This window comes from Symphalangus syndactylus, chromosome 6 (assembly GCF_028878055.3).
Source record: "Symphalangus syndactylus isolate Jambi chromosome 6, NHGRI_mSymSyn1-v2.1_pri, whole genome shotgun sequence".
NCBI classification, from domain to species: domain Eukaryota; kingdom Metazoa; phylum Chordata; class Mammalia; order Primates; family Hylobatidae; genus Symphalangus; species Symphalangus syndactylus.
In genome coordinates this window covers 64,056,654-64,082,561 of record NC_072428.2, presented here as the reverse complement: position 1 = coordinate 64,082,561, position 25,908 = coordinate 64,056,654, and the positions used below count along the sequence as shown (strand labels likewise).

Here is a 25,908-nt window from a genome sequence, read left to right as displayed (position 1 = left end):
TGACGCCGCACGATAAGTGAGCGGCTCGCTGGACTACACTTCCCAGAAGGTTTCGTAGGACCCCCCGCACTACGCAATCACCCAGAATGCTCAGCGGCCGAAAACTTCAGGTCCCAGGCTGCTGTGCGGTTAAATGCGACTCCATCTCCCCCGACCCAAGCGCGTAATGGCCGCTGGCTATCTTGGGGGAGCCAGCTGTTGGACTATGCCCCACTGCCAGGAAACAGGTGCCGGAAGGTTCTCTGACAAGATCCCGCTTTCCTAGGGCGGTAAAGGCGTTCACAGGTCGGGAAGGGGCGGTGGGAGAACCGGGGCAGCGCTGAGCCATGCTCGTGAACTGTGGGTCTGTCTGTGAAGGGGCCCAGTTTCGTGGCACCACGGTAGCGCCCGCGCTAGAAGGTTGTCTTGTGACAGAGCGAAAACTACAATTCCCAGCATTCCTGCGGTGCCAGAACTACCTTGCCCGAAAGCCTGTGCGAGATCTACCCCGTCTTCCGCCTCCCTCCCACCGGAAAACTCTGAGGACATGAATAGTCGCCAGGCTTGGCGTCTCTTGCTCTCCCAAGGCAAAGGGGATCGTTGGGTTTCAAGGCCCCGCGGGCATTTCTCGCCGGCCCTGCGGAGAGGTGAGGCAAGGCGTGTCATAGATGCCTGAGTGCTGTCTAGGGAGACGATGCCCGTGGGTTGCGCCTGCTAGAGCGAACGGGAAGAGAAGGTGCCACGCCCTTCTCCCGGATTCACGCCTTGTGCTGGCGGCGCCGCTGCCTGCTGCCCCGACTTGCCCAGCTCGCCCCAAAGAGCGAGGACTGAGGAAAGCACTGCCTTTCTGTTCTTAAAGCGAACCTTTGAATGCCTGGGCTTCGCGCTCGGCTTCTTTCTCAGCCCTTGTGTCCCTTTTTTGGTGACAAGAGGCTAGTCTCGTAGGTCAGGAGCCAACGTAAGGTAATCTGTGTTTCAGGGTGTCCTGATTTCTTTTGTGGCCTGATCAAATTTAGATTTTGTTTTTTTAGGTGCTGGCCTCGAGCCCAGGTTTTTGGTAGACAGCATCATAAATTTCAGGCCACGTCTGCCTTATTCTCGCTGGAATTCTCAGTACTTTTCAGTCACATTGTAGACTTTGGGGAAAAAAGTGAATACTGGAACCCACAAGTTTCCAACCGGTTGGCACCCCTGTTAACAGGGTGTCCTTAAGACATCTAAGTTTTTTCCGAGAAATGTTTCTAGGGCTAGGTTTTTGTTGTTGTCGTCGTTGTTTTTTACCTCCAGTGTTTAAACTTCCCTCCCACTTAACAGTTTTAAGGTTGCCCACAAAATAGGCGAATAGGCACCTCTTATCAACCTTAGCATTCTCTGTTCACCTTCCTGAATCTTCAGTGCCAGGTACACTTAGCCATTCCGTACCCAAACACTTCTACGCTGTTATTTATGCTCCATGTTGTTACTTGTGCTATTTTGCTCATTGTTTCATTTTAATCCACACCAGTAACAGCTGCAGTCAAAACCGCAGTTGTTGATCCCCCATCTGTAAGATTGCTGTTTAGCTGCCAGGGTCATTCACAAGGTCTCTTTTGTTAGGTATTTGAGTGTTTCGCATACATGCACATTATGATGGATTTTACAAAAAGGAGGTAGCACTTTTGAACTCCAGGAAACCACCCAGGTGCCATCTTTGTTGACTTTTACAGGTGTACGTTACATATCCAAATGAAAACAAAATTAAATGTTCTTAGAGAATGAACTTTGAAGTGCATATCATACTGGGAAATATATGACCATAAGTAAATGTTAATATTTTAACATAAAAGTTATCCCACTTGAATCTGAGTGTTCTTGGAAAAAACTTAAATCTCCTCTTACAACTAGTAGGATTTGTGTCCTTCCTCACTAAACAAATATTGAACGTTTATTGTATACAAGTAGTTTAAATTTGCCTAATAATGTCAATAATCAAGGGATTTGAAAACCTTGACCTCTGACCAATGGAAGGACCTTAGTTATTCTAATGCAACTAGTGTAGCACGTTAGTAGACCAGCATGTAAGAATATATGCTGTTAATGCCTGTTCTTTTGAGTTCCTGACAGAAAAGTAACTGGCTATACACCGAAGTGTTTCAGCTGTAAAGTTAGCAGTAAATTAATGTAAAACTTGCAGCTTAAATTTAATGGGACAACATTTTACATGTTTGTTTGTTTGTTTGTTTTTTCAAAAGTAAAATTTGACCTTTTCCAGCAAAGAGGAGCTTGGTGCAAGATAGGCCAGAGTTCCAATCCGCAATCTATGACTTAGTAGTTTTGTGAAACTGGTTAAACCTTTAAACGCTTGAGTTTGTATCTCGCTATTACAAACAAATCCACAAGATAGGTATCAAAGAATCAAAAGTAGTAACAATGAAAGGAAAGGTTTGGGGTTTGTACAGATGTTTAAGTCTGTACAAAAGTTTTCAAGCTATTAAGGATCTGTTATTCTACATTGAGCTGGAAACACTGATTCTGGGCACATCTCCCCTACCTATTACTATGGCTGCAAAGACTTACTTATTTTTATTTTTTATTTTTTTGAGACAGGGTCTCTGTCACTCAGGCTGGTCTGCCTTGTGCCATCTCGGCTCCCTGCAGCCTCTGCCTCCCAAGCTCAGGTGATCCTCCCACTTCAGTCTCCCAAGTAGCTGGGACTACAGGCACACACCACCATGCCCAGCTAGTTTTTGTAATTTTTGTAGGAACAGAATCTTGCCATGTTGCCCAGGCTGATCTCGAACTCCTGGGCTCAAGCGATCCGCCTGCCTTGGCTTCCCAAAGTGCTAGGATTACAGGCATAAGCCACTGCACCCGGCCTGTAAAGACATTCTTAATGAGTGCTTATGCATTGAACTGCCCATGACACAGTTGGAATAGTGATTATGACACCCTACTATGAATATCCAATGGTTTTTCCAGTTCCTTATGGCTTCCAAAGTGGAGTGAACCCAAAGTTCTACTGCCAGTGGGTGTCAATACCTATCTCATAGGATTGGGAGGACTAAGCAAAATATTATGTGAATATTTGACCACATATAAGGAATAATGTTTTACATATCCTTCTGTATTCTCAGCTCGCCTTAACCCCATAATAAATAGAAGCCAAGAGAATAGCAAAGGCAGCCCATGCCTAGATTTTGCTGATTTCATTCATCCTGTCTGGATAACTTCTCTAAGATTTAATGTAGCTCTACCATCATCCAAATAGGCATTCTTGATCCTTTATTTTCAAGGAGGGCCAAATGCCTCTCCTTTGTATTATTCATCATTGTGTATACATAATGCCAAGCACAGTGCCTTTCATTCAGCAAGTATCTATGGAGCATCCAGAATTGTGTAGGCATTGGGGATTCAGTAGTGAGCAAGAACAGATGTGGTCCCTGTCTCAAGGACTGTATAGTTTAGTGCAGGGGTTGACAAACTTTTTCCGTAAAGAGCCTAATAAATATTTCAGGCTTTGTAGGCTGTAAGGTCAGTCACAACTATTTGCTTTGCCACTGTAGCATGAAAGTAGCCATAGATTAATCCATAAATGAATGAGCTGTGTTCTAATAAAACTATATAGTTCTAATGAATAAAACTAGAAAAACAGGCGGTGGTAGTCTATGGGCTATAGTTGGCTGACTGCTGGTCTCTTGGGGAGACAACTGAGAGTCACATAAATGTGTAAATTGTGAGAGTGTTTGCAAAAGAATCCTATGCAGTACTATAAAAAACCATCATGAGAGAGACATAACCTAAAGGAGTCGTCAGGCTTTCCAGAGGAAGAAACATTCAGATTGAGCTGTGAAGGATAAACATGAGCAGGCAAAGGAGAGCTTTCTGAACAGGGCAGGGGCTGCGCAAAGGCCCTGAGAAGGGAAAGCATGTGGCATGTTTGTGGAATTAAAGAGCCCTTGAAAGTAAGAGGACCAGAGAGAGCATAGTAGGATATGAGACGAGCTGCACCCTACAAAGATTTATTTGCTTGTTAAGGTATTTGGTCTCTACCCCAAGTTTAGTAGGAAGCTGCTCTTTGTGCAAGGTATTCAGAGTGTTTGTTGACTAAGTCAGAGGAACTGTACTAATCTGCCTAGCTATGAGACCATAAGATCTCAGACTAATTATAGACAGTCCTCAACTTAAGATGTGTTTAACTTAAAAATTTTTGACTTTACCATGGTGCAAAAACAGTATGCATTCAGTAGAAACTGTACTTTGAATTTTGATCCTTTCCTAAGCTAACGATAATGCAGTATTCTTGCAATACTGGGCAGGGGCAGCAAGCCACAGCTCCCAGTTAGCCATTGACCACAAGGGCAAACAACCAATACTTAGTATTGCCAGGGTTTTTGGGGTTTTGTTTTTGCATCCCATCATGTTTACAAAATGCCCATCTGGGTGTCTACATGAAATATTCAACAATTTATTATAAAGTAGGCTTTGTGTTAGATGATTTTGGCCAACTGTAGGCTAATGTAAGTGTTCTTGACGAGCTTGAGGTAAGCCAGGCTAAGCTGTGGTGTTCAGCAGGTTAGGTGTATTAAATGCATTTTCAGCTTAGGATATTTTCAATTTGTGATGGATGTATTGGGACATAACCCTTTTATAAGCTGAGGAGCATCCATACTTAGCCTTGAGCCTCAATTTACCTCATCCATAAAATGAGAATTTTAAGGATGGGGTAATAGATGTGAAAATAGTAAAATATTATTTAAATATTATTACTGATTTTTTTTTCTAAATCCAAATAAACTTCTAATCAGGGATATGTAACTAAGAGTACCATCATTACTCCTGATGCAGTTGTTATTGAAACTACTGAAATCTGCCCCTTTTTCCTCTAATTTTTCTTTTTCTCTCTCTCCTACCTTAGGTCTGATATTTACACATAAAGGCATGTTTCTTTACCCTTCTAGATGATATTCAAGTGAAAAAGATTACTGACCAGTGTACTAATATATGTTTTAAAAAATTGCTCCACCTTTATTTACAGCTACTTGCTTTTATCTCTTCAGTTAAATATAATTTTTTGGAGTAGTTTAATGAATCTTTTATCACTTGAATTTAAGAGTTTATTGTTAGATTTTTTTAAAAAACAATATCTGTTTCCTGCCTTCTAGTCTATAAAATCAGTGAGAACATCATTCATGTCTCGTTTTGCTTATGATTTTATCCCCTGTGTCTGGCACAAGTTCTAGCACTCAATCAATATTCATTAGGCTAGAAGGATATAAAGAAGGAATCATATTTGTCCTACACAGTACTAGTGGAAAAATAATGCCTGAAGTTGCAGCCTTTTAAATATCTAGATATTTTAAGTGGCTTAGGATAAATAAGAGAGACAGCATGGAGTATAAGATTTGCAGTCAGAAGAACCTGAGTCTGAATCCTAATTCTGCCCTTGGCTCCGTAAAGGTAACTCCTTTACCTTTCCTAGAAGTTGTTTATGGACAGAGCACCTTGTAATAAATTCATGAGCAATATATAGAAAAGGTCTTTACTGTGTCTAGGTTAAAACTTGGGGAATTTATTGAAATAGGACAAGAAGGGTTATTTCAGAAATGAGAAATTTTTCTTAGGGTTGTTATGTTGATACCAGTAAATACGTCCATGATTTCAAATCAAATTCATTGATTGAATCAACAGTAAAACTTGGTGGCCCAACTATGTGCCAAAGCACTGTTCTAGGTGCTAAAGATACAGTAGTGAAAACCACAGTCAAAGCATCATGGAACTTCCATTCTGATCCAGAGATACAAACAGCAAACAAGATAATTTCATGTTGGAGCTGAGAACTATGTAGAAAATAGACTGCGGATATATAAGTGAGTGGGAGTATGGAAAGCTAGTTTAAATAGGGATTAAGTGTAAAAAATTTTCATAGCTCTTTGAAAGACTATTACTGAGCACAGAGAAGAATTGAATTGTGCAGTTTCGGCTTTTCAGTAATTAGAGCTGAGCTGGTGATATCCAAAGCATTTGATGTGTGTTTTATTATAAGTTTATACTGACTCAACATTTCTGAATACCAAAGGAGGGAAAAGAAACATTTATTGAATGGTATGTACAGAAGAACATCAGAGACTTTTCAGATAAAAGAGAGGCTCAGAGGAGTCAACTTGGGTGAGATGACAAAACTAGAAGAGCTGGAACTGTGTTATAAATGGGTGGGGAAAATGCTTTGTAAGCTAAAGTAGCTTTGTAAGCTATCAGTTACTACAAAAGAAAAAAAATGTCTTCTCTTTCAGAGTTCTTCACTACCACAACCAAGGAGGGATATGATAGGCGGCCAGTGGATATAACTCCTTTAGAACAAAGGAAATTAACTTTTGATACCCATGCATTGGTTCAGGACTTGGAAACTCATGGTGAGAAACATGGATACCTCTTGAAAGAAGAAAATTAATAGCACTCATAATGCCTAGTTAAGACAGTATCACTATTATGAACAATTAAAAGTAACTATTTTTAAAATTTATTTTAAAAAATTTTTTAATTATTTTAAAATCCATACAATGAAATATTTTATAATCACTAAAAATGATAGTTTGAGAAATATTTACTGATATGGGGAATGTTCAAGATATGTTAATTGAAAAAAGCTTATGAAATAATATGTGCAGAATTACTCCAATTAAGTGAAAAAAACTAGTTTCTAGGTTAATACTAAAGTCCATGTGGAAGTACAAATGTTTGAGATTAAAAAATCAGAAAATAAGCACAAAAAATTACCTGATATCAAAACAGTAATTTAAATTGTGTGATATTAAAGGAATAGACTAATAGAACAAAATGGTACTGAGAGACACAGACATGAATTTAATATGTGATGAAGGCATTACAAATTAGGGAAAGGAAGGACTATTTAATAAATGAGACATAATAAATGACTAGCCACTGGGAAAAAATATATTAGATCCTCTTATTGAAAACTAAATTTCAGATAGATGAAAAGCTAAATGTAAAAGAAGAATAAGCAGTTTTACAGAAAAAAGTGGGCAAATGCTATAAAGCAGAACACAGAAAAATAAATATAAATAACAAAAAGTATATGTAATGCTTAACCTCTCTACAAACCAAGGAAATGCAAATTTAAGTAACATTAAAATAACAATGCAATACAATTTTTTATGCCAATTACACACTCAAAAAAAAAAGTCACATCCAATGTTAATATAGATGTGGGGAGATACAGAATGAGAATTAAAATTGTAGAGTTATTTTTTTTTTTGAGACGGAGTCTTGCTCTATTGCCCAGGCTGGAGTGCAGTGGCGCAGTCTCTGCTCACTGCAAGCTCTGCCTCCTGGGTTCATGCCATTCTCCTGCCTCAGCCTCTCGAGTAGCTGGGACTATGGGTGCCCGCCACCACGCCCGGCTATTTTTGTATATTTAGTAGAGATGGGGTTTCACCGTGTTAGCCAGGATGGTCTCTATCTCCTGACCTTGTGATCCACCCACCTCGGCCTCCCAAAGTGCTGGGATTACAGGCGTGAGCCACGGCGCCCAGCCTAAAATTGCAGAGTTCTTTTAGAGAGTAATTTAGCATTATCTGTCAATTTTTTAATTGTAACCATTATTTAAAAGAGTATAACAATTTAAATGTTGAGGAGTTACTCTTGCTATTATGATAAGGATATACACTTTAAAAAAAATAAAATACCTATTTGCTGCCTACAGGATTTGACAAAACACAAGCAGAAACAATTGTGTCAGCGTTAACTACTTTATCAAATGTCAGCCTGGATACTATCTATAAAGAGATGGTCACTCAAGCTCAACAGGTAATACACTGATTACTATCACTGCTGATACTTTCATTAGACAATCATTTCCTAACTACTTCTCTGTCTGCCTACTGACCTTCCAAACACACTTGTATCTTCCTTGTTCTCTCTAAAGGGACCACAAAAAAAACATTGAATAAAGTCAATATTTAGAGAGACTGAATAGTTAGAATAGTTGTAATAATATTGTGGTAACAGAGAATGGTATTTTGCCAAATCTTTGATGGGATGAGATCATTATATTGTTTTTCATGAGTGGTGGTAGATTATTAGTGAAACAACTTTTTCCCTCTAGAAAGCTCACCACAGAAGAGCTAATTTTTCTATATATTCAGTATATTTTATTGCTGCTATACATACATATTGGTTAATTTTCACAGACATAGCTGGAAAGGACTTACATGGCTGGGAAGGACTTTATAAATTCCCTGGCTAAGACACTTTAATTTGACTGAATATAAAAATCCTTAAAGTCAAATATAAGAATTTAACATGTAAGAGGCACAATGCTGTGTACTTTTCATATATTATTTAATCTCTAATAACCTTGAAAAGTAAGCAGAATTCTATTTGGCCACTGAAGACAGGCTCAGAGAGATTGAGCAGTTTGCAAGAGTTTTCACTATGGTGGTATGGACAAAAAGCAATAATTTTATATAAAGGACTGAATAAACTAAATGAGCTTAACTGGAATAATCATTTCTGTCAGTCATGAAATAATGTATTATGTTTAGGAATCTGTTTTCTTCCTATGGTTATATTTTTTTAATTTTAATTTTTCAAATTTAGGCTTCCTTCCTCAGATAAGTATTTTACAGCACAGAGAAAAATCAGGATTTCTTATATAAAATTAGAATATTTTGCATAAAATTTCATTTTTTGCAAAGGGTCATGGTAAATCAAAAAATTTTAAAGATTTCTACTATGGCCAGGTGCCGTCGCTGACACCTGTAATCCCAGTACTTTGGGAGGCTGAGGTAGACAGATCACTTGAGGTCAGGAGTTCGAGACTAGCCTGGCCAACAAGGTGAAACACTGTCTCTACTAAAAAAAAAAAATATATACCAAAAATTAGCCAGGTGTGGTGGTGGGCACCTATAATCCCAGCTACTCAGGAGGCTGAGGCAGGAGAATCGCTTGAACTGGGGAGGGGGAGGTTGCAATGAGCCGACATTGCACCACTGCACTCCAGCCTGGGTGACAGAGTGAGACTCTATCTCAAAAAAAGAAAAAAAAAACTATAATCTCCAATTATAGTAGACAAATGTCCAATTAATTAGACATTTAAAATTGAAACATTGAATCCCTACATTTAACTTACCTTTAAGTTTGTACATGCATTTTTAGGATCATAACAGACTACCAACTCCACTAAAGAAAAAGCCAAACATCTAATTAGTTACTCCTAAGCTCTGAGCTGTCCTGAAAGAGTTATATGGAGCTACTGATATTTTTAATGAAGTAATTTTGTCTTAAATTTTTAAGTTTACCTATAATATAAGGAGTGAAATAAAGCTGTGATTTGAGGAATCTTTGTGCTGCTAGGACCATTTAATCCTATATACGAGAGGTAGGATTGAGTATAGAAATATCATTATTAAACTTTTGGCTTTTTTATTACTGGTGTCTGAAGTTAAAAGTCCTGTTCTGTTCTTGAATCTAATTCAATTGCTGACCCCACCTCTAGTATAGAATAAGGCACAGAGATGTCATGAAGGGTGAAGCTAAGGCTCAGGGTCATCAGGCCATTAAGCTGCATACTTGATCATTTCAGAAAGGGCCATATGAAACCAAGTCAGCTAGCAGGATGAGGGGGAAAAAATAAAATAATAAAGTCTTATTCTGAAAATTTGATTATATTGTGATTTTTATTAAAATCTGAATATTCTCTGATGGCTCCATAGTAGTTAAAAAAATCACACTTTTAATAGATTTAGCTACTTAACAATGGATTATGTCTTTACATTTAAAGTTGTTAAAGATGGACACCTGTGCAGTTTTGTAGGCTTTTTGAGTCTGTATTTAAAGGAAGAATGAGGTAAAAAGAGGCTCTTAAGAGCCACATTAAGGCTGGTGTGGTGGCTCACGCCTGTAATCCCAGCACTTCAGGAGGCTGAGGTTGAGCAGATCACTTGAGGTCAGAAGTTCGAGACCAGCCTGGCCAACATGGCAAAACCCTGTCTCTACTAAAAATGCAAAAAAATTAGCTGGGCATGATGGTGGGTGCCTGTGGTCCCAGCTACTCGGGAGGCTGAGGCACGAGAATCGCTCGAACCCAGGAAGTGGAGGCTGCAGTGAGCCAAGATCGCGCCACTGCGTTCCAGCCTGAGTGACAGAGCAAGGCTCTGTCTCAGAAAGGCCACAATACAATCCCTTATTTTCAGGTTCAGACACCACAAGAAGTCTGTAATTAGCTTTCCAGCTTTTGCCTATGTAATCTCAGTAATAAGAATACATTATTTTTAATGTCATATAATTCCTTTATAGTGATATTTGGGGCAAACAGGACTGCCAGCCCCTAGAGGCCACATGTGTGTGACTTCTGAATTAATTCTCATAAATATGTCAAGCAGAACTGAATAAAAGAAAATGAACAACCCTCCCCAGTAATATAGGAGGGTTAGAAAAGGCATGAGTCAGCAATGTCTGTTGTACACAGTTAAAAACTTTTATATATTATAAGAAGTCCAAACTTCCTCCACATTAATACATTAGCATTAGACTATCCTGCTTCAGCCATTAGATCCCTGTCCCATCGGTAATAATAATAGCTAACATCTCAGTGCTAACCATATGCCAAGTACTATCTTAAGCATTATACATACATAATCTCCTTTAATCCTCAAAACAACTCTTCAAGGTGTACCAGGTACTGTTACTATTTCCATTTTACCAATGAGAAGACCAGAGAAGTTAAATGACTTGCTAGCATCTCATAGTAAATGGCAGAGTTTGGGTTCAAACCTAGACAGCCTGACTTCAGAACTCACACTCTTTTTTGGGCTTTCTTGTTTTATTTCTAAACTGTTATACAGAGTCCTTAATAAGGTTATACCTCATCTGCTTTTTCTTTTGGTAAAGGATAGAGAAATTAGCAAGCTACCTGATTTTAAGAAGTTTAGTGCTACAGGTTGAATATCCCTTATCTGAAATGTTTGGGACCAGAAGTGTTTCAGATTTCAGATTTTTTTTTTTAATTTTGGAATATTTGCAATACACTTAGCAGTTGAGCATCCCAAATCTGAAATCCAAAATACTCCAATGTGCATTTCCTTTGAGTGTCATGTCAGCACTCAAAAAGTTCCAGATTTTGGATTTCAGATTTTTGGATTAGGGATAGTCAACCTGTAACAGTTACATTTTCTTGGTAAGGCTGTCTTAAATCATTTCTACAAAATTATCCCTCCCTAACAAGGCAAAAGCTTATAAATCTATCAGGTAAGTGCTACCTTTCACATATTCTTTGTAGTGCCAAATATAGGAGGATACCCAGGAGTTTAAACAAAATTGGTTATGTTGTGCGGACAAAGGGCAATTATTTTAACTATACATCTATTTTGTTTTATTACCTGACTTCTGAGTCGTATCCAATACCATGGAATTTTCCAGTGGTAGAAAATCTCTCAAAATCAAAGTAATAAGAGATAAAACCCTTTCCATTTGGGTATTCAAAAAACAAGAACAAAACATTATTTTTTTGAGGAACTCGTAGGGTCTAAGGAAGCATTTTATTGAGATTCTTTTCATTCAAAGGCCTACACATTTCTCTCTCTTCACTCGGAAATCCTTTTTCTTCCTTGAATCTCTTTCTTTTCATTTTGATATTTCAGATATGTAGGTTTCATATTTACTTAACCAGTCAACATTATACCTTGTAGCATGTTAACAAATTCATTTAAATTTCATGAAAACAATTCTGTAAATAAAAAGATGGCTTTCTATAGATCACTAGGTTATTTTTATTTTGTTTTCTAGGAAATAACAGTACAACAGCTAATGGCTCATTTGGATTCTATCAGGAAAGACATGGTCATCCTAGAGAAAAGTGAATTTGCAAATCTGAGAGCAGAGAATGAGGTGATACAAATTTTAATTTATTACTTATAACTGATCTCATAATAAGCATCCTACTTAATGAATAATTTAATAAGACCAAGTAATAATTCCATGTGGTTAGTAAACAATAAGTTTTTAGATTTAAAAACATACTATTTGTTTAACCATACCTAATCCTTTTCTATATAAATCATAGTGCTTTGCGTACTGAAGAGAATAAGAGTTACATTTTATACATATAAAACCACATAAAATGGAAAATCTTAGAGCTATATATATAAAATTTCTGTATAATGGTTTCAGAGCTGAGAGTAATATGGCATTTTCCATTTTATTTAATCCTGTACTAAATGTCTTTGTGACTTAAAAGTATATTTCTGTAATTAAGTCAGAATTTTAAGTTATGTTATCCACTATAGCTTATTTTTAAATTTAGAAAATCAGTTTTTAAAAGTATAATATAAAAACAAATGCATTTTGCTCATAAGAATTATTTTCTGAATACAGTGGCTTACTAGTTTCTTTTGAAGATTTTTTTCCTTATCAATTCTGTATTAGAAATCCATAGATTGTCCAAATTTTGGTAATCTAGGGTTTCAGATTTTTTTAATCATAATATAGACTTGGTTTAATGCTAATTGCCTGTGATCTTTCCTGTACCTAGAAAATGAAAATTGAATTAGACCAAGTTAAGCAACAACTAGTGGTAAGTGAATTTTTTTTCTAGCTGTTAATTTCAGAACAAATATTCATTACAAGATCATTTTTTAAATATCTTTACTTTCTTTAAAGCATGAAACCAGTCGAATCAGAGCAGATAATAAACTGGATATCAACCTAGAAAGGAGCAGAGTAACAGATATGGTAATGTGCTTTTAAATGTACTTTCTTGGTTACTTACTCCTTTTTTATTTTTAGACTTTTTTATTTAACTTCCTGCTGCTTCATATCCTATAGTTTACAGATCAAGAAAAGCAACTTATGGAAACAACTACAGAATTTACAAAAAAGGTAAGGTAATAGGTAAAAATGCCTCTTTTGTACAGTTCTTGTGCCTTGTATAACTGCTTTTATGTGTACCAGTTTATAAGTTTAGACTTTTAAAAACTAGCCCTGTAGAGTCTCTGGCTTCCTCATAGCTATTATAGTTAGCCAGCACTTCTGGGGAACCTGGCACCAGGTAGATGGTGGCCCATGAGCCATGACCTTGAAGTAAGAATCAAGATTTCCACATAGTGTGCTTTTTTAAACTAAATTACTTCTATAATAGAAAATAACTATTTTTTGGGCCAGGCACAGTAGCTCACACCTGTTAATCCTGCACTTTGGGAGGCTGAGGGAGGAGTTCAAGACCAGTCTGGGCAACATAGCAAGACCCTGTCTCAAAAAAAAAAAAAAAAAAGAAAATAACTATTTTTTAAAAGATAAAGATTCACTGTTGGTATTTCATAATTGGTACTGAAATGAGTGCCTAGGTTCAGTTAAATAATTATCTTAAGGTTTTAAAAAAGCTATATATTAATAATATATAAACACTAATATTTAGTGTTTATTAATGTGCCAGATACCATTTTCCATGCTTTACTTGTATCTGTTAATTCACTTAATATTCGTATCAGTCTCTGTGAGGTAGGCGCTATTATTCACATTTTAACAATTTGGAAAATGAAGCACAGAGGGGTTAAGGTCCCACAGTTAATAAGTGGTGTCACTAGGGAAAGAACCTGGATTCTAAATCCCTAACTTGGAACTACTGCTGTCCTTCTCAGTAATCCTACAGTGTAATCATGACTTCATCTCTGTGGCTTGAGTAAAACCCAGCTTTCTGACTCAGCCTTCTCCTTTTCTTTAAAAGTTGAAAGCTATTTGTCCACATTCTAACAGAAAATATGTCACTTTTGCTCATAATTTAATAGAAGATAAGGTCACATTTGTTCTTTCAAAGATCTTATTCTCTTCCCTTACTTCTTGGCCAGATAAAGGAGATAAGCAAGGAAATCAGCAAAATCTTTTACAACTACTTTCTGTGCTCTAGGTCTCATCTGTTCTCCCTATCCTTTGTCCCCTATACATGTATCAGTGTTACCCATCAGGTATTTCTGCCAGTTCCTTTAATACTGGTGCCAGTTCATATTATACACCTGGTTATTTTTTTTTTAATTTGCAGAATATATTTAAAGTTTTAACCATAATATCCTAAGGACTTCACACACATAAAATGATAGTTCTGTGACCTAATTTTTTGCTTCTTAGTTTATCATCTTATGTATTTAGGTATAAATATGTTATTATGAGGTTTTTAGAATATGTCCAGTATGTGATACTCCTAAAAGATGATCTCCAAATATGAAAGCAGAAGGAATGTAATTCGTCAGTTTATAGTGTTTTTAAAAAAAATTTTTTCTATACTTTAAGTTCTAGGGTACACGTGCACAACGTGCAAGTTTGATACATAAGTATACATGTACCATGTTGGTGTGCTGCACCCATCAACTCATCATTTACCTTAAGTATTTCTCCTAATGCTATCCCTCCCCCAACCACCACCCGACAGGCCCCAGTGTGTGATGTTCCTGTATCCAAGTGATCTCATTGTTCAGTTCCTACCTATGAGTGAAAACATGCGGTATTTGGTTTTCTGTCCTTGTGATAGTTTGCTGAAAATGATGGTTTCTAGCTTCATCCATGTCCCTGAAAAGGACATGAACTCATCCTTTTTTATGGCTGCATAGTATTCCATGGTGTATATGTGCCACGTTTTCTTAATCCAGTCATTGATGAACATTTGGGTTGGTTCCAAGTCTTTGCTATGGTGAATAGTGCTGCAATAAACATATGTGTGCATGTGTCTTTATGGTAGCATGATTTATAATCCTTTGGGTATATACCCAGTAATGGGATTGCTGGGTCAAATGGTAATTCTAGTTCTAGATCCTTGAGGAATTGCCACGCTGTCTTCCACAGTGGTTGAACTATTTTACACTCCTGCCAACAGTGTAAAAGCGTTCCTATTTCTCCACATCCTCTCCAGCATCTGTTGTTTCCTGACTTTTTAATGACTGCCATTCCAACTGGTGTGAGATGGTATCTCATTGTGGTTTTGGTTTGCATTTCTCTGATGACCAGTGATGATGAGCATTTTTTCATGTGTCTGTTGGCTGCATAGATGTCTTCTTTTGAGAGGCGTCTGTTAATATCCTTTGCCCACTTTTTGATGGGGTTGTTTTTTTCTTGTAACTTTGAGTTCTTTATAGATTCTGGATATTAGCCCTTTGTCAGATGGATAGATTGCAAAAATTTTCTCCCATTCTGTAGGTTGCCTGTTCACTCTGATGGTAGTTTCTTTTGCTGTACAGAAGCTCTTTAATTAGATCTCATTTGTCTATTTTGGCTTTGTTGCCATTGCTTTTGGTGTTTTAGTCATGAAGTCCTTGCCCATGCCTATGTCCTGAATGGTATTGCCTAGGTTTTCTTCTAGGGTTTTTATGGTTTTAGGTCTAACATTTAAGTCATTAATCCATCTTGAATTAATTTTTGTATAAGATGTAAGGAAGGGGTACAGTTTCAGCTTTCTACATATGGCTAGCCAGTTTTCCCAGCACCATTTATTAAATAGGGAATCCTTTCCCCATTTCTTGTTTTTGTCAGGTTTGTCAACGATCAGACGTTTGTAGATGTGTGGTGTTATTTCTGAGTCCTCTGTTCTGTTCCATTGGTCTATATATCTGTTTTGGTACCAGTATCATGCTGTTTTGGTTACTGTAGCCTTGTAGTATAGTTTGAAGTCAGGTAGCATGATGCCTCCAGCTTTGTTCTTTTTGCTTAGGATTCTCTTCGCAATGCGGGCTCTTTTTTGGTTCCATATGAACTTTAAAGTAGTTTTTTCCAATTCTGTGAAGAAAGTCATTGGTAGCTTGATGGGGATGGCATTGAATCTAAGCCATTTTCACAATATTGATTCTTCCTATCCATGAGCATGGAATATTCTTCCATTTGTTTGTGTCCTCTTTTATTTCATTGAGCAGTGGTTTATAGTTCTCCTTGAAGAGGTCCTTCACATCCCTTATAAGTTAGATTCCTAGGTATTTTATTCTCTTTGTAGCAATTGTGAATGGGAGTTCACTCATGATTTGGTTCTGTCTGTTAATGGTGTATAGGAATGCTTGTGATTTTTGCACATTGATTGTGTATCCTGAGACTTTGCTGAAGTTGCTTATCAGTTTAAGGAGATTTTGGGCTGAGACAATGGGGTTTTCTAAATATACAATCATGTCATCTGCAAACAGGGACAATTTGACTTCCTCTCTTCCTAAATGAATACCCTTTATTTCTCTTGCCTGATTGCCCTGGCCAAAACTTCTAACACTATGTTGAATGGGAGTGATGAGAGAGGGCATCCTCATCTTGTGCCAGTTTTCAAAGGGAATGCTTCCAGTTTTTGCCCATTCAGTATGATATTGGCTGTGGGGTTGTCATAAATAGCTCTTACTATTTTGAGGTACGTTCCATCATTACCTAGTTTATTGAGAGTTTTTAGCATGAAGGGCTGTTGAATTTTGTTGAAGTCCTTTTCTGCATCTGTTGAGATAATCATGTGGTTTTTGTCTTTGGTTCTGTTTATGTGATGGATTACGTTTATTGATTTGCATATACTGAACCAGCCTTGCATCCCAGGGATGAAGCCAACTTGATCGTGGTGGATAAGATTTTTGATGTGCTGCTGGATTCAGTTTGCCAGTATTTTATTGAGGATTTTTATATCAATGTTTATCACGGATATTGCTCTAAAATTCTTTTTTTGTTGTGTCTCTGCCAGGCTTTGGTATCAGGATGATGTTGGCCTCATAAAATGAGTTAGGGAAGATTCCCTCTTTTTCTATTGATGTGAATAGTTTCAGAAGGAATGGTACCAGCTCCTCTTTGTACCTCTGGTAGAATTTGGCTGTGAATCTGTCTGGTCCTGGACTTTTTTTGGTTGTTAGGCTATTAATTACTGCCTCAATTTCAGAGCCTGTTATTGGTCTATTTAGAGATTCAACTTCTTCCTGGTTTAGTCTTGGAAGGGTATATGTGTCCAGGAATTTATCCATTTCTTCTAGATTTTCTAGTTTATTTGTGTAGAGGTGTTTATAATATTCTCTGATGCTAGTCTATATTTGTGGGATCTGTGGTGATATCCCCTTTATCATTTTTTATTGCGTCTATTTGATTCTTCTCTCTTTTCTTCATTAGTCTTGCTAGTGGTCTATCAATTTTGTTGATCTTTTCAAAAAACCAGCTTCTAGGTTCATTGATTTTTTTTAAGGGTTTTTTGTGTCTCTTATCTCTTTCAGTTCTGCTCTGATCTTAGTTATTTCTTGCCTTCTGCTAGCTTTTGAATGTGTTTGCTCTTGCTTCTCTAGTTCTTTTAATTGTGACGTTAGGGTGTCGATTTTAGATCTTTCCTGCTTTCTCTTGTGGGCATTTACTGCTATAAATTTCCCTCTACACACTGTTTTAAATGTGTCTCAGAGATTCTGGTACATTGTGTCTTTGTTCCCATTGGTTTCAAAGAACATCTTTATTTCTGCCTTCATTTCGTTATGTACCCAGTAGTCATTCAGGAGCAAGTTGTTCAGTTTCCATGTAGTCTTGCAGTTTTGAGTGAGTTTCTTAATCCTGAGTCCTAATTTGATTGCACTGTGGTCTGAGAGACAGTTTGTTGTGATTTCTGTTCTTTTACATTTGCTGAGGAGTGCGAGTGCTTTAATTCCAACTATGTGGTCAATTTTAGAATAAGTGTGATGTGGTGCTGAGAAGAATGTATACTCTGTTGATTTGGGTTGGAGAGTTCTGTAGATGTCTATTAAGTCTGCTTGTTGCAGAGCTGAGTTCAAGTCCTGGATATCCTTGTTAACCTTCTGTCTCATTGATCAATCTAATATTGACAGTGGGGTGTTAAAGTCTCCCATTATTATGTGGGAGTCTAAGTCTCTTTGTAGGTTTCTAAGGACTTGCTTTATGAATCTGGGTGCTCCTGTATTGGGTGCATATATATTTAGGATAATTAGCTCTTCTTGCTGAATTGATCCCTTTATCACTATGTAATGGCCTTCTTTGTCTCTTGATCTTTGTTGGTTTAAAGTCTGTTTTATCAGAGACTAGGATTGCAACCCCTGCTATTTTTTTGCTTTCCATTTGCTTGGTAGATCTTCCTCCATCCCTTTATTTTGAGCCTATGTGCATCTTTGCATGTGAGATGGGTCTCCTGAATACAGCACACTGATGGGTCTTGACTCTATCCAATTTGCCAGTCTATATCTTTTAATTGGGGCATTTAGTCCATTCATATTTAAGGTTAATATTGTTATGTGTGAACTTGATCCTGTCATTATGATGTTCACTGGTTATTTTGCCCATTAATTGATGCAGTTTCTTCCTAGCCTCGATGGTCTTTACAATTTGGCATGTTTTTGCAGTGGTTGGTACCGGTTGTTCCTTTCTATGTTTAGTGCTTCCTTCAGGAGCTCTTTTAGGGCAGGCCTGGTGGTGACAAAATCTCTCAGCATTTGCTTCTCTGTAAAGGATTTTATTTCTCCTTCACTTATGAAGCTTAGTTTGGCTAGATACGAAATTCTGGGTTAAAAATTCTTTTCTTTAAGAATATTGAATATTGGCCCCCACTCTCTTCTGGCTTGTAGGGTTTCTGCGGAGAGATCCACTGTTAGTCTGATGGGCTTCCCTTTGTGGGTAACTTGACCTTTCTTTCTGGCTGCCCTTAACACTTTTTCCTTCATTTCAACCTTGGTGAATCTGATAATTATGTGTCTTGGGGTTGCTCTTCTTAAGGAGTATCTTTGTGATGTTCTCTGTATTTCCTGAATTTGAATGTTGGCCTGCCTTGCTAGGTTGGGGAAGTTCTCCTGGATAATATCCTGAAGAGTGTTTTCCAACTTGGTTCCAATCTCCCACTTTCATGTACACCAATCAAACGTAGATTTGGTCTTTTCACATAGTCCCATATTTCTTGGAGGCTTTGTTCATTTCTTTTTACTCTTTTTTTCTCTAACCTTGTCTTCTCTCTTTATTTCATTAATTTGATCTTTAATCACTGATACCCTGTCTTCCACTTGATTGAATCAGCTATTGAAGCTTGGGCATGCATCACGAAGTTCTGGTGCCATGGTTTTCAGCTCCATCAGGTCATTTAAGGTCTTCTCTACACTGTTTATTCTAGTTAGGCATTCGTCTAATCTTTTTTCAAGGTTTTTAGCTTCCTTGCAATGGGTTCGAACATCCTCCTTTACCTTGGAGAAGTTTGTTATTACCGACCTTCTGAAGCCTGCCTCTGTCAACTCATCAGTCATTCTCCGTCCAGCTTTGTTCCATTGCTGGCAAGGAGCTGCAATCCTTTGGAGGAGAAGAGGCATTATGATTTTTAGAATTTTCAGCTTTTCTGCTCTGGTTTCTCCCCATCTTTGTTGTTTTTATCTACCTTTGGTCTTTGATGTTGGTGACCTACAGATGGGGTTTTGGTGTAGATGACCTTTTTGTTGATGTTGATGCTATTCCTTTCTGTTTGTTTTCCTTCTAACAGTCAGGACCCTCAGGTGCAGGTCTGTTGGAGTTTGCTGGAGGTCCACTCCAGACCCTGTTTACCTGGGTATCACCAGCAGAGGCTGCAGAACAGCAAATATTGCTACCTGATCCTTCCTCTGGAAGCTTCGTCCCAGAGGGGCAGCCGCCTATATGAGGTGTCTGTCAGCCCCTGCTGGAAGATGTCTCCCAGTTAGGCTACACGGGGGTCAGGGACCCACTTGAAGAAGCAGTCTGTCCGTTCTCAGAGCTCAAACGTGGTGCTGGGAGAACCACTGCTCTCTTCAGAGCTGTCAGACAGGGACATTTAAGTCTGCAGAAGTTGTCTGCTGCCTTTTGTTCAGCTATGCCCTGCCTGCCCACAGAGGTGGAGTCTAGAGACAGTAGGCCTTGTTGTGCTGTGGTGGGCTCCGCCCAGTTCAAGCTCCGCTGCCACTTTGTTTACCTACTCAAGCCTCAGCAATGGCGGACGCCCCTTCCCCAGCCAGTCTGCCACCTCGCAGTTCGATCTCAGACTGCTGCACTAGCAATAAGCAAGGCTCCATGGGCATGGGACCTGCCGAGCCAGGCACAGGAGAGAATCTCCTTGTCTGCCAGTTGCTAAGACCTTGAGAAAAGTGCAGTATTTGGGCAGGAGTGTCCCATTTTTCCAGGTAGTCTGTCATGGCTTCCCTTGGCTAGGAAAGGGAAATCCACCGACCCCTTACGCTTCCAGGGTGGGACAACGCTCTACCTGCTTCAGCTCGCTCTCCGTGGGCTGCACCCACTGTCCAACCAGTCCCAATGAGATGAACCAGGTACCTCAGTTGGACATGCAGAAATCACCCATCTTCTGTGTTGAGCACGCTGGGAGCTGCAGACTGGAGCTGTTCCTTTTCGGCCATCTTGGAACGCTTCAGATTTTTTTATGCCACCATGCTTTTAATGTTTCCCCAACTAAGACTTTTGTATCACAATTAGCCCATAAGTGAGCGTTTCTAATGTAAATGCTTTTGTCCATTTAATACATAGGGACAAAATTAAGTTCTCTTATTCTGGTTTATTACAGGATACTCAAACCAAAAGTATTATTTCAGAGACCAGTAATAAAATTGATGCTGAAATTGCTTCCTTAAAAACACTGATGGAATCTAACAAACTTGAGACAATTCGTTATCTTGCAGGTAAGACTGTCAGAGAAAGAAATTGCTGTCAACTAATTTTCCTGTTAGTTCCTACCTATCAAGGTAACTGAGCAGGCACAGGAAAAAAAGGAGGAGCTATAACAAGGCTTTTTTATTGCTTGGTCTCCTGTAATGCTTAAAGAAGGTTCCAGTCTCAGGATATATTTTTTGGAGTCTTGGGTTTTATTTTTAATACTTATAATTTTTATTATAGCAGATTACAAATTAGACACAGCCAAAGGAAGGAACATATAGGGTGTAGTATGGGACAGTTCTAAATATTAAGCTTCTGTCATCCTCACAGATGTGTTACCCTTCAGAATATGTTTAGCAGGCAGCTCTGCAGCTGACTAATAGAAAAAGCATGTGGATATAAAAGAAATATATAAACACAAGCAGAAAATGATAGAAGGATAAACTGGGTACTCCACAGTGAAAACAAAAATGAAAATTTTCTTTTTATTGCTTATGTTCTTCCATAAAGATTTGAATGAGGTTAGAGAAAAAAAGATCAATAAAGTAGATATAAGCCCATTAAAAACCTGGAGGAGGGACAGATGACGTTACCTTGAATCAACTGATTCAGCATAGATACTACCCCAAAATTAGATTATTTGTCACATACTGAGCTCAAGTACCATCTGACCTGACCCAATTACAGGGCCCCAGTGATTTAGGAAGAATGCCCTAGTCAACTATTACTTGTCTTTTTTCTTTCCTTTTATAAAAAGTAATGTATTTTCATTATAAATTATTCATAGAATTCAAAAGCAGTAAAAGTGAAAGCCCCTCCCCATGTGTGTTTACTATTAGTGGTAAACATTTTCTAGGCTTTTTCTTCTATATATAAACAACTTATATACTTCTTAAAAATAATTAGATCACGTACTTTTTATAGTCTACAACTTTTAAAAGTTTAACTAAATGTCCTATTTCTTTCCACACAGACATCTTTTTATTAGAAAGCACAATATTCCCTATATGAAAATGCCACAATTTATGTATCCAGTCCTCTATTAACAGGCATTCTTCCTCCAGTTTTTCATTATTAAGGACAATACTGTATTGAACAGCCATATATATGTGTTACGTTTGAGTAAATACACATACACACACACATATCTTTGTGCCCCCGTGCTAGTATTTCTATATAACAACTTGCTATGTACATTTAAAATTTGGGGTCAAAAAGATATGCACATTTAAAATTTTTGATATTAACAAATTGCTGTCTAAAAGAAAACTGCCGATTTATATAGTCTTAGTCATTTTCTGGGCAGTTACTACTGATGTTGAGGTGCCAGCAGGGTTGAAGATGGAGCCCCCAGCCATCAGCTGAACCGTGGAAGGGGCACAAGTAAAATAGCCTACCTACAAGCATAATTGGAATCAGAACTTACTCTTTAAGTCTATGACTGTGTGCCTCAATTTCTCATACCAGCTTTCTCCAAAGGTTGGGAACATTACCAGCTAGACTCTTATCATTCCACTTTCACTAATCAGGAGAGATTGCCCTCTTTCCTTAGTTCCAGTTTTTAAAATCCTCAGAAAGGAGTCTGAATGGTTCATCTTGGGTCAGACACCACCTTTTGACCCAGAACACTGCCACCAAGGAATAATGGCAATCTCCATTTAATCTATGTAGATAATGTGGCAGATTTTGTTCTTGGCAGATAAATAATGAAAGCTAATGTTTACAGAGTGCTTAAAATGTACCAGGCACATGCTCACCTAAGCATTTTACATATATGTAGAATGTCTCCCTAGACAGGGTATAGAGGATAAACAGCAAACTTAAAAGAAATTGGAGATGGCTCCATAGTTACTACAACAACAGCCATGAGAAATAAAAGCTGAAATAACAGCAGCAAGACATGAGAGAGAAACTTAAATGCAGTAACGATTGTATACTCTACTGAAGGAACAAAATACCTCCCATCTCACAATAAGTAAGTGTTCATTTGGTTATCTAAAACTTAATTTATCAGCTGTTGAATCAGCAGAGGATGTAACCACTTAGCACTATGTGACTGAAATAAATGACAGACTGAGTCTTTCAGGTGTCACAATATATAATAAGGATCACAAATTTTTTGTGTGTGTGTTTTTTATTAAGAGGAAAAAAAACGGCTTTGGAGTCAAGTACACTTAGTCTTAAATCCTGGCTCCACTGTTTGCTAGCGATGTAACTGGGTGTATTACCTCATCTGTACAACGGGGATAATACCACCAATCTCATGGTTAAATAAAGTAGTGTGTGTAATTGCTCAGCATACTAGCATAGTACCTGACACATGGCAAATAGTAGCAGGATCAAATGGGAGAATATATAATTGCCCAGTGGCAGTAAGACAAGAAACTCTTAGTGTTATTACTTCTCTATGTTTCTTGGAGATGCCTAATCCCATTTCTTAAAACTGAGAAGATGATCTTATCATTAACCAAGTTTCAGTAAGTAGTAGGATCAAATGGGATGGTGTACAAATGGGTTTATACATTATGAATAACTTTACTTTGAAAGGCTAATTTCTTGTGTCTTTATTCATAAAAGTTTTCCCTTCATCTCTAACTTGTCTGTTTTTAAAAATTCATTCATTGGTGTTTTAAACAAACTGGAGACTAGGGAGTCCCTAAAGGCCTCACTCAGACTTACGTTCTAAAAGCTGGGAAAACTGAATTTTTTTTTATCCAAAATGATGTAACCTAAAGTACAGGTAGTATATTAACTATTTTAAAAACCTGATGCTTTTTCTGCCTTTTCTTCTACCTCATTGAGTTTAAAGAGTTTTTATTAAAATTTTATTTTTTTAAGAATTATGAGAAATTACTTAAAAATGTACTGAAAAGGCAATTAAAATTCTCTTCTCATAGACATATGTATATTTTACTAGCCTAACTACATAATTTTTTAATATAAGAAAGATTTCATTTATCATGAGATCTGAAATTAGAGCTTATAATTATTTAAAGTAGTCAATAATGCTAACGTTAATGATTTTAAATACAGGTTCTAGGTTCTAAATGACATAATTTACATTTTAATATACAGGTGCTTTTAAGAAGAATTAGGCATTAAGGCTGCCCTTAAGAATGTCTTTCATACTTAATTGTCTAGGGAATAAAAAACATAGGATAGAAAATTGGTTGGATTTCCTGTTTTTTGCTCTTCACTTAAAGATAACATTCTCTTTATCTCTGCAAAATAATCACAAATACAAGACCTGTAACACAGTTTCTTCTTTTCACAGCTTCAGTGTTTACTTGCCTGGCAATAGCATTGGGATTTTATAGATTCTGGAAGTAGCATTAATGCTCATCCTGCTGTGGCTGTTGGCTTCTTAGAACACCAAACCGGGAGAGATTTACTTTGAACATTGTCAGTTGCAGCAAAAATTTACTACACAAGATTATTCAAAGTGTATATGGACTAAAAGAGGAAGTGTTTTAGAATGAGAAGAGATACTTTGTCTTTATTGTGTGTGTGTGAGTGCATGTGTGTGTCTTCATTATATTGAAAAGCTGTCATTCAGACCTGGTTTATTTGAGATAGAAGAGCATTTTGTCCTTTTGATAGTACATAGAAATTGAACCAGCGTTTTCTTATGTTTGCTTGAATAAATCATACAGGATTTTGTGGGTATTGGTTGAATATTTGTAAACCATTCCCTAGCCTACATATTTATTACGGAATTAACTTTCCTGATAACCATTGCATAATTACATTTTTCTATAAAATAAAAGATTATTATAACAAAGTTGTGTGGGTTTTAAAAGTGACTTATCATATAGTTGGAGATTGATTTCTTTTTGGTAATGAACTAAAACAATAAATTTTAAAATGATAGGCCAGGTGCGGTGGCTCACACCTGTAATCTCAGCACTTTGGGAGGCTGAGGCGAGTGGATCACTTGAGGTCAGGAGTTCTACACCAGCCTGGCCAACATGGTGAAACCCCGTCTCTGCTAAAAATACAAAAATTAGCCAGGCATGGTGGCGCATGCCTGTAATTCCAGCTACTCAGGAGGCTGAGGCAGGAGAATCTTGCAGTGAGCTGAGATAGCGCCACTGCACTCCAGCCTGGGTGACGGAGCAAGATTCCATTACATAAATAAATAAATGTGTGCTTTAGTGCAAATTACAACACTTACTTAATATGAAATCTGTAGAGTTGCTAAATATTGAGCTCTGATTATTACATGTATTTTTTAAATATTTGATACTCAAAAACCAGTTTATCCCTGTTGCTTAATCTAGTTTAAGTTAACCCATCTTAAATTTATTACATAAAACAAAGCTTTTCTTAATGACTTAAATTCAGCAAACATTTATTGATATCTAGTACCTACTCTCAAAAAACTCATAGGAAAATTTAAATTCGTATTTTGTTTTTGTTATTAGATATATATTTTTTCTTACAAAGTAATATCTATTAGTAAATCGTGTAATTTCAAAGAAATTTTAAAATGTCCTTTTCATTTTAGTTCTTCAGTCTTATCCAGATCAGGAAGACCAGAAAGTAAACATTTTGAGTTCATAATGCCTTGGTAATAGCTATAAAAGTTTGACAATCGTTATTCAAAATAGCCTTGTCATTTGTTTAGCTATAAACAGGGAATCTGCAGTATAGAGCAGTCAAGAGATTGGTCCATATGGTCCAGTGAGTGACAGTCAGAGGCTTTCCAACTATATTTTCCTCAAAAATCTAACTGCTGGTTTTCAAAAGAAAAACCTTGACATTATCCTGTTACATTCTGATTCATTTTTATCTCTATTCCCTAAGAGAGTTCTTAGCATATTGTAGATGAATTTCCACTGGGTCAATTAATAAGTGACCATATATATTAAAGTCCACTGTAACAAAGTACACTGCATTTGTTCAGATAACCAATATGACTGCTTGCTATATGCCAAACAGCATGCTAGTCCCTGTGTGCACAGAGATGAACATGGTTTCATTCTCACTGAATTGACAATCTTAAGGAGAGAGACATTAAACAAATTATTGGTTTGTTAAGATTTAAAATATTCTAAAATATTAAGAGGGAATGCGTCTTTCCTCCATGTGAAGGAAGCTCCAGTAGCATAACATTGTTGTCACCCTTCATCCCCTTACCCACTCTACCCTAGGTAAAGTGACTTGCCCAGTTGTAAATCTGGAAGGAGAAACAAGGTGCAATTAGCCCACTTCCTCCCCACTCCTGTTTGGGACCAGTCCATCTGAAGAGACATTCATTCTGTTCTGCTTCTATGGGATCAGGCTCTGCCTCTGCAGGATGAGGCCTGGCCCAGTAGAGCAATGCTTGAGACATGGTAAATCTGTCCAATTCTA

At 37.4% G+C, this 25,908-nt stretch overlaps 2 protein-coding genes across 14 annotated transcripts in view; one reads left to right on the top strand and one right to left on the bottom strand.

Moving 5' to 3' along the window:
* Positions 1–25,908, bottom strand: part of ANKRD42 (ankyrin repeat domain 42) — a 122,137-nt gene that overhangs the window by 20,208 nt on the left and 76,021 nt on the right. The window lies entirely within an intron of this gene.
* Positions 72–24,334, top strand: CCDC90B (coiled-coil domain containing 90B). Of its 11 annotated transcripts, none has more exons than XR_008658319.2 (10): positions 114–626; positions 6,249–6,368; positions 7,679–7,782; positions 11,761–11,862; positions 12,506–12,547; positions 12,634–12,705; positions 12,799–12,852; positions 20,465–20,579; positions 22,347–22,528; positions 23,828–24,334. XR_008658319.2 is itself a non-coding variant. In XM_063641522.1 (9 exons), the coding sequence occupies exons 1-9, from the start codon at positions 527–529 to the stop codon at positions 23,881–23,883; spliced, it is 765 nt and encodes a 254-aa protein (XP_063497592.1). In that variant the 5' UTR covers positions 72–526; the 3' UTR covers positions 23,884–24,334. The 11 variants fall into 11 exon arrangements, 9 of the variants coding, with proteins under 9 accessions (XP_063497592.1, XP_063497593.1, XP_063497594.1 ...); XR_008658318.2 differs by having other exon boundaries at positions 22,334–22,528; XM_063641522.1 differs by lacking the exon at positions 22,347–22,528 and having other exon boundaries at positions 72–626.

What these genes read in the sequence shown, in the direction of transcription:
- CCDC90B (XM_063641521.1), top strand. Translation starts at nt 527, where the DNA reads ATGAATAGTCGCCAGGCTTGGCGTCTCTTGCTCTCCCAAGGCAAAGGG. An exon ending in CTCGCCGGCCCTGCGGAGAG is followed by an intron (nt 627 to 6,248) that starts GTGAGGCAAGGC and finishes CTTCTCTTTCAG; the next exon opens with AGTTCTTCACTACCACAACC. An exon ending in TCAGGACTTGGAAACTCATG is followed by an intron (nt 6,369 to 7,678) that starts GTGAGAAACATG and finishes TGCTGCCTACAG; the next exon opens with GATTTGACAAAACACAAGCA.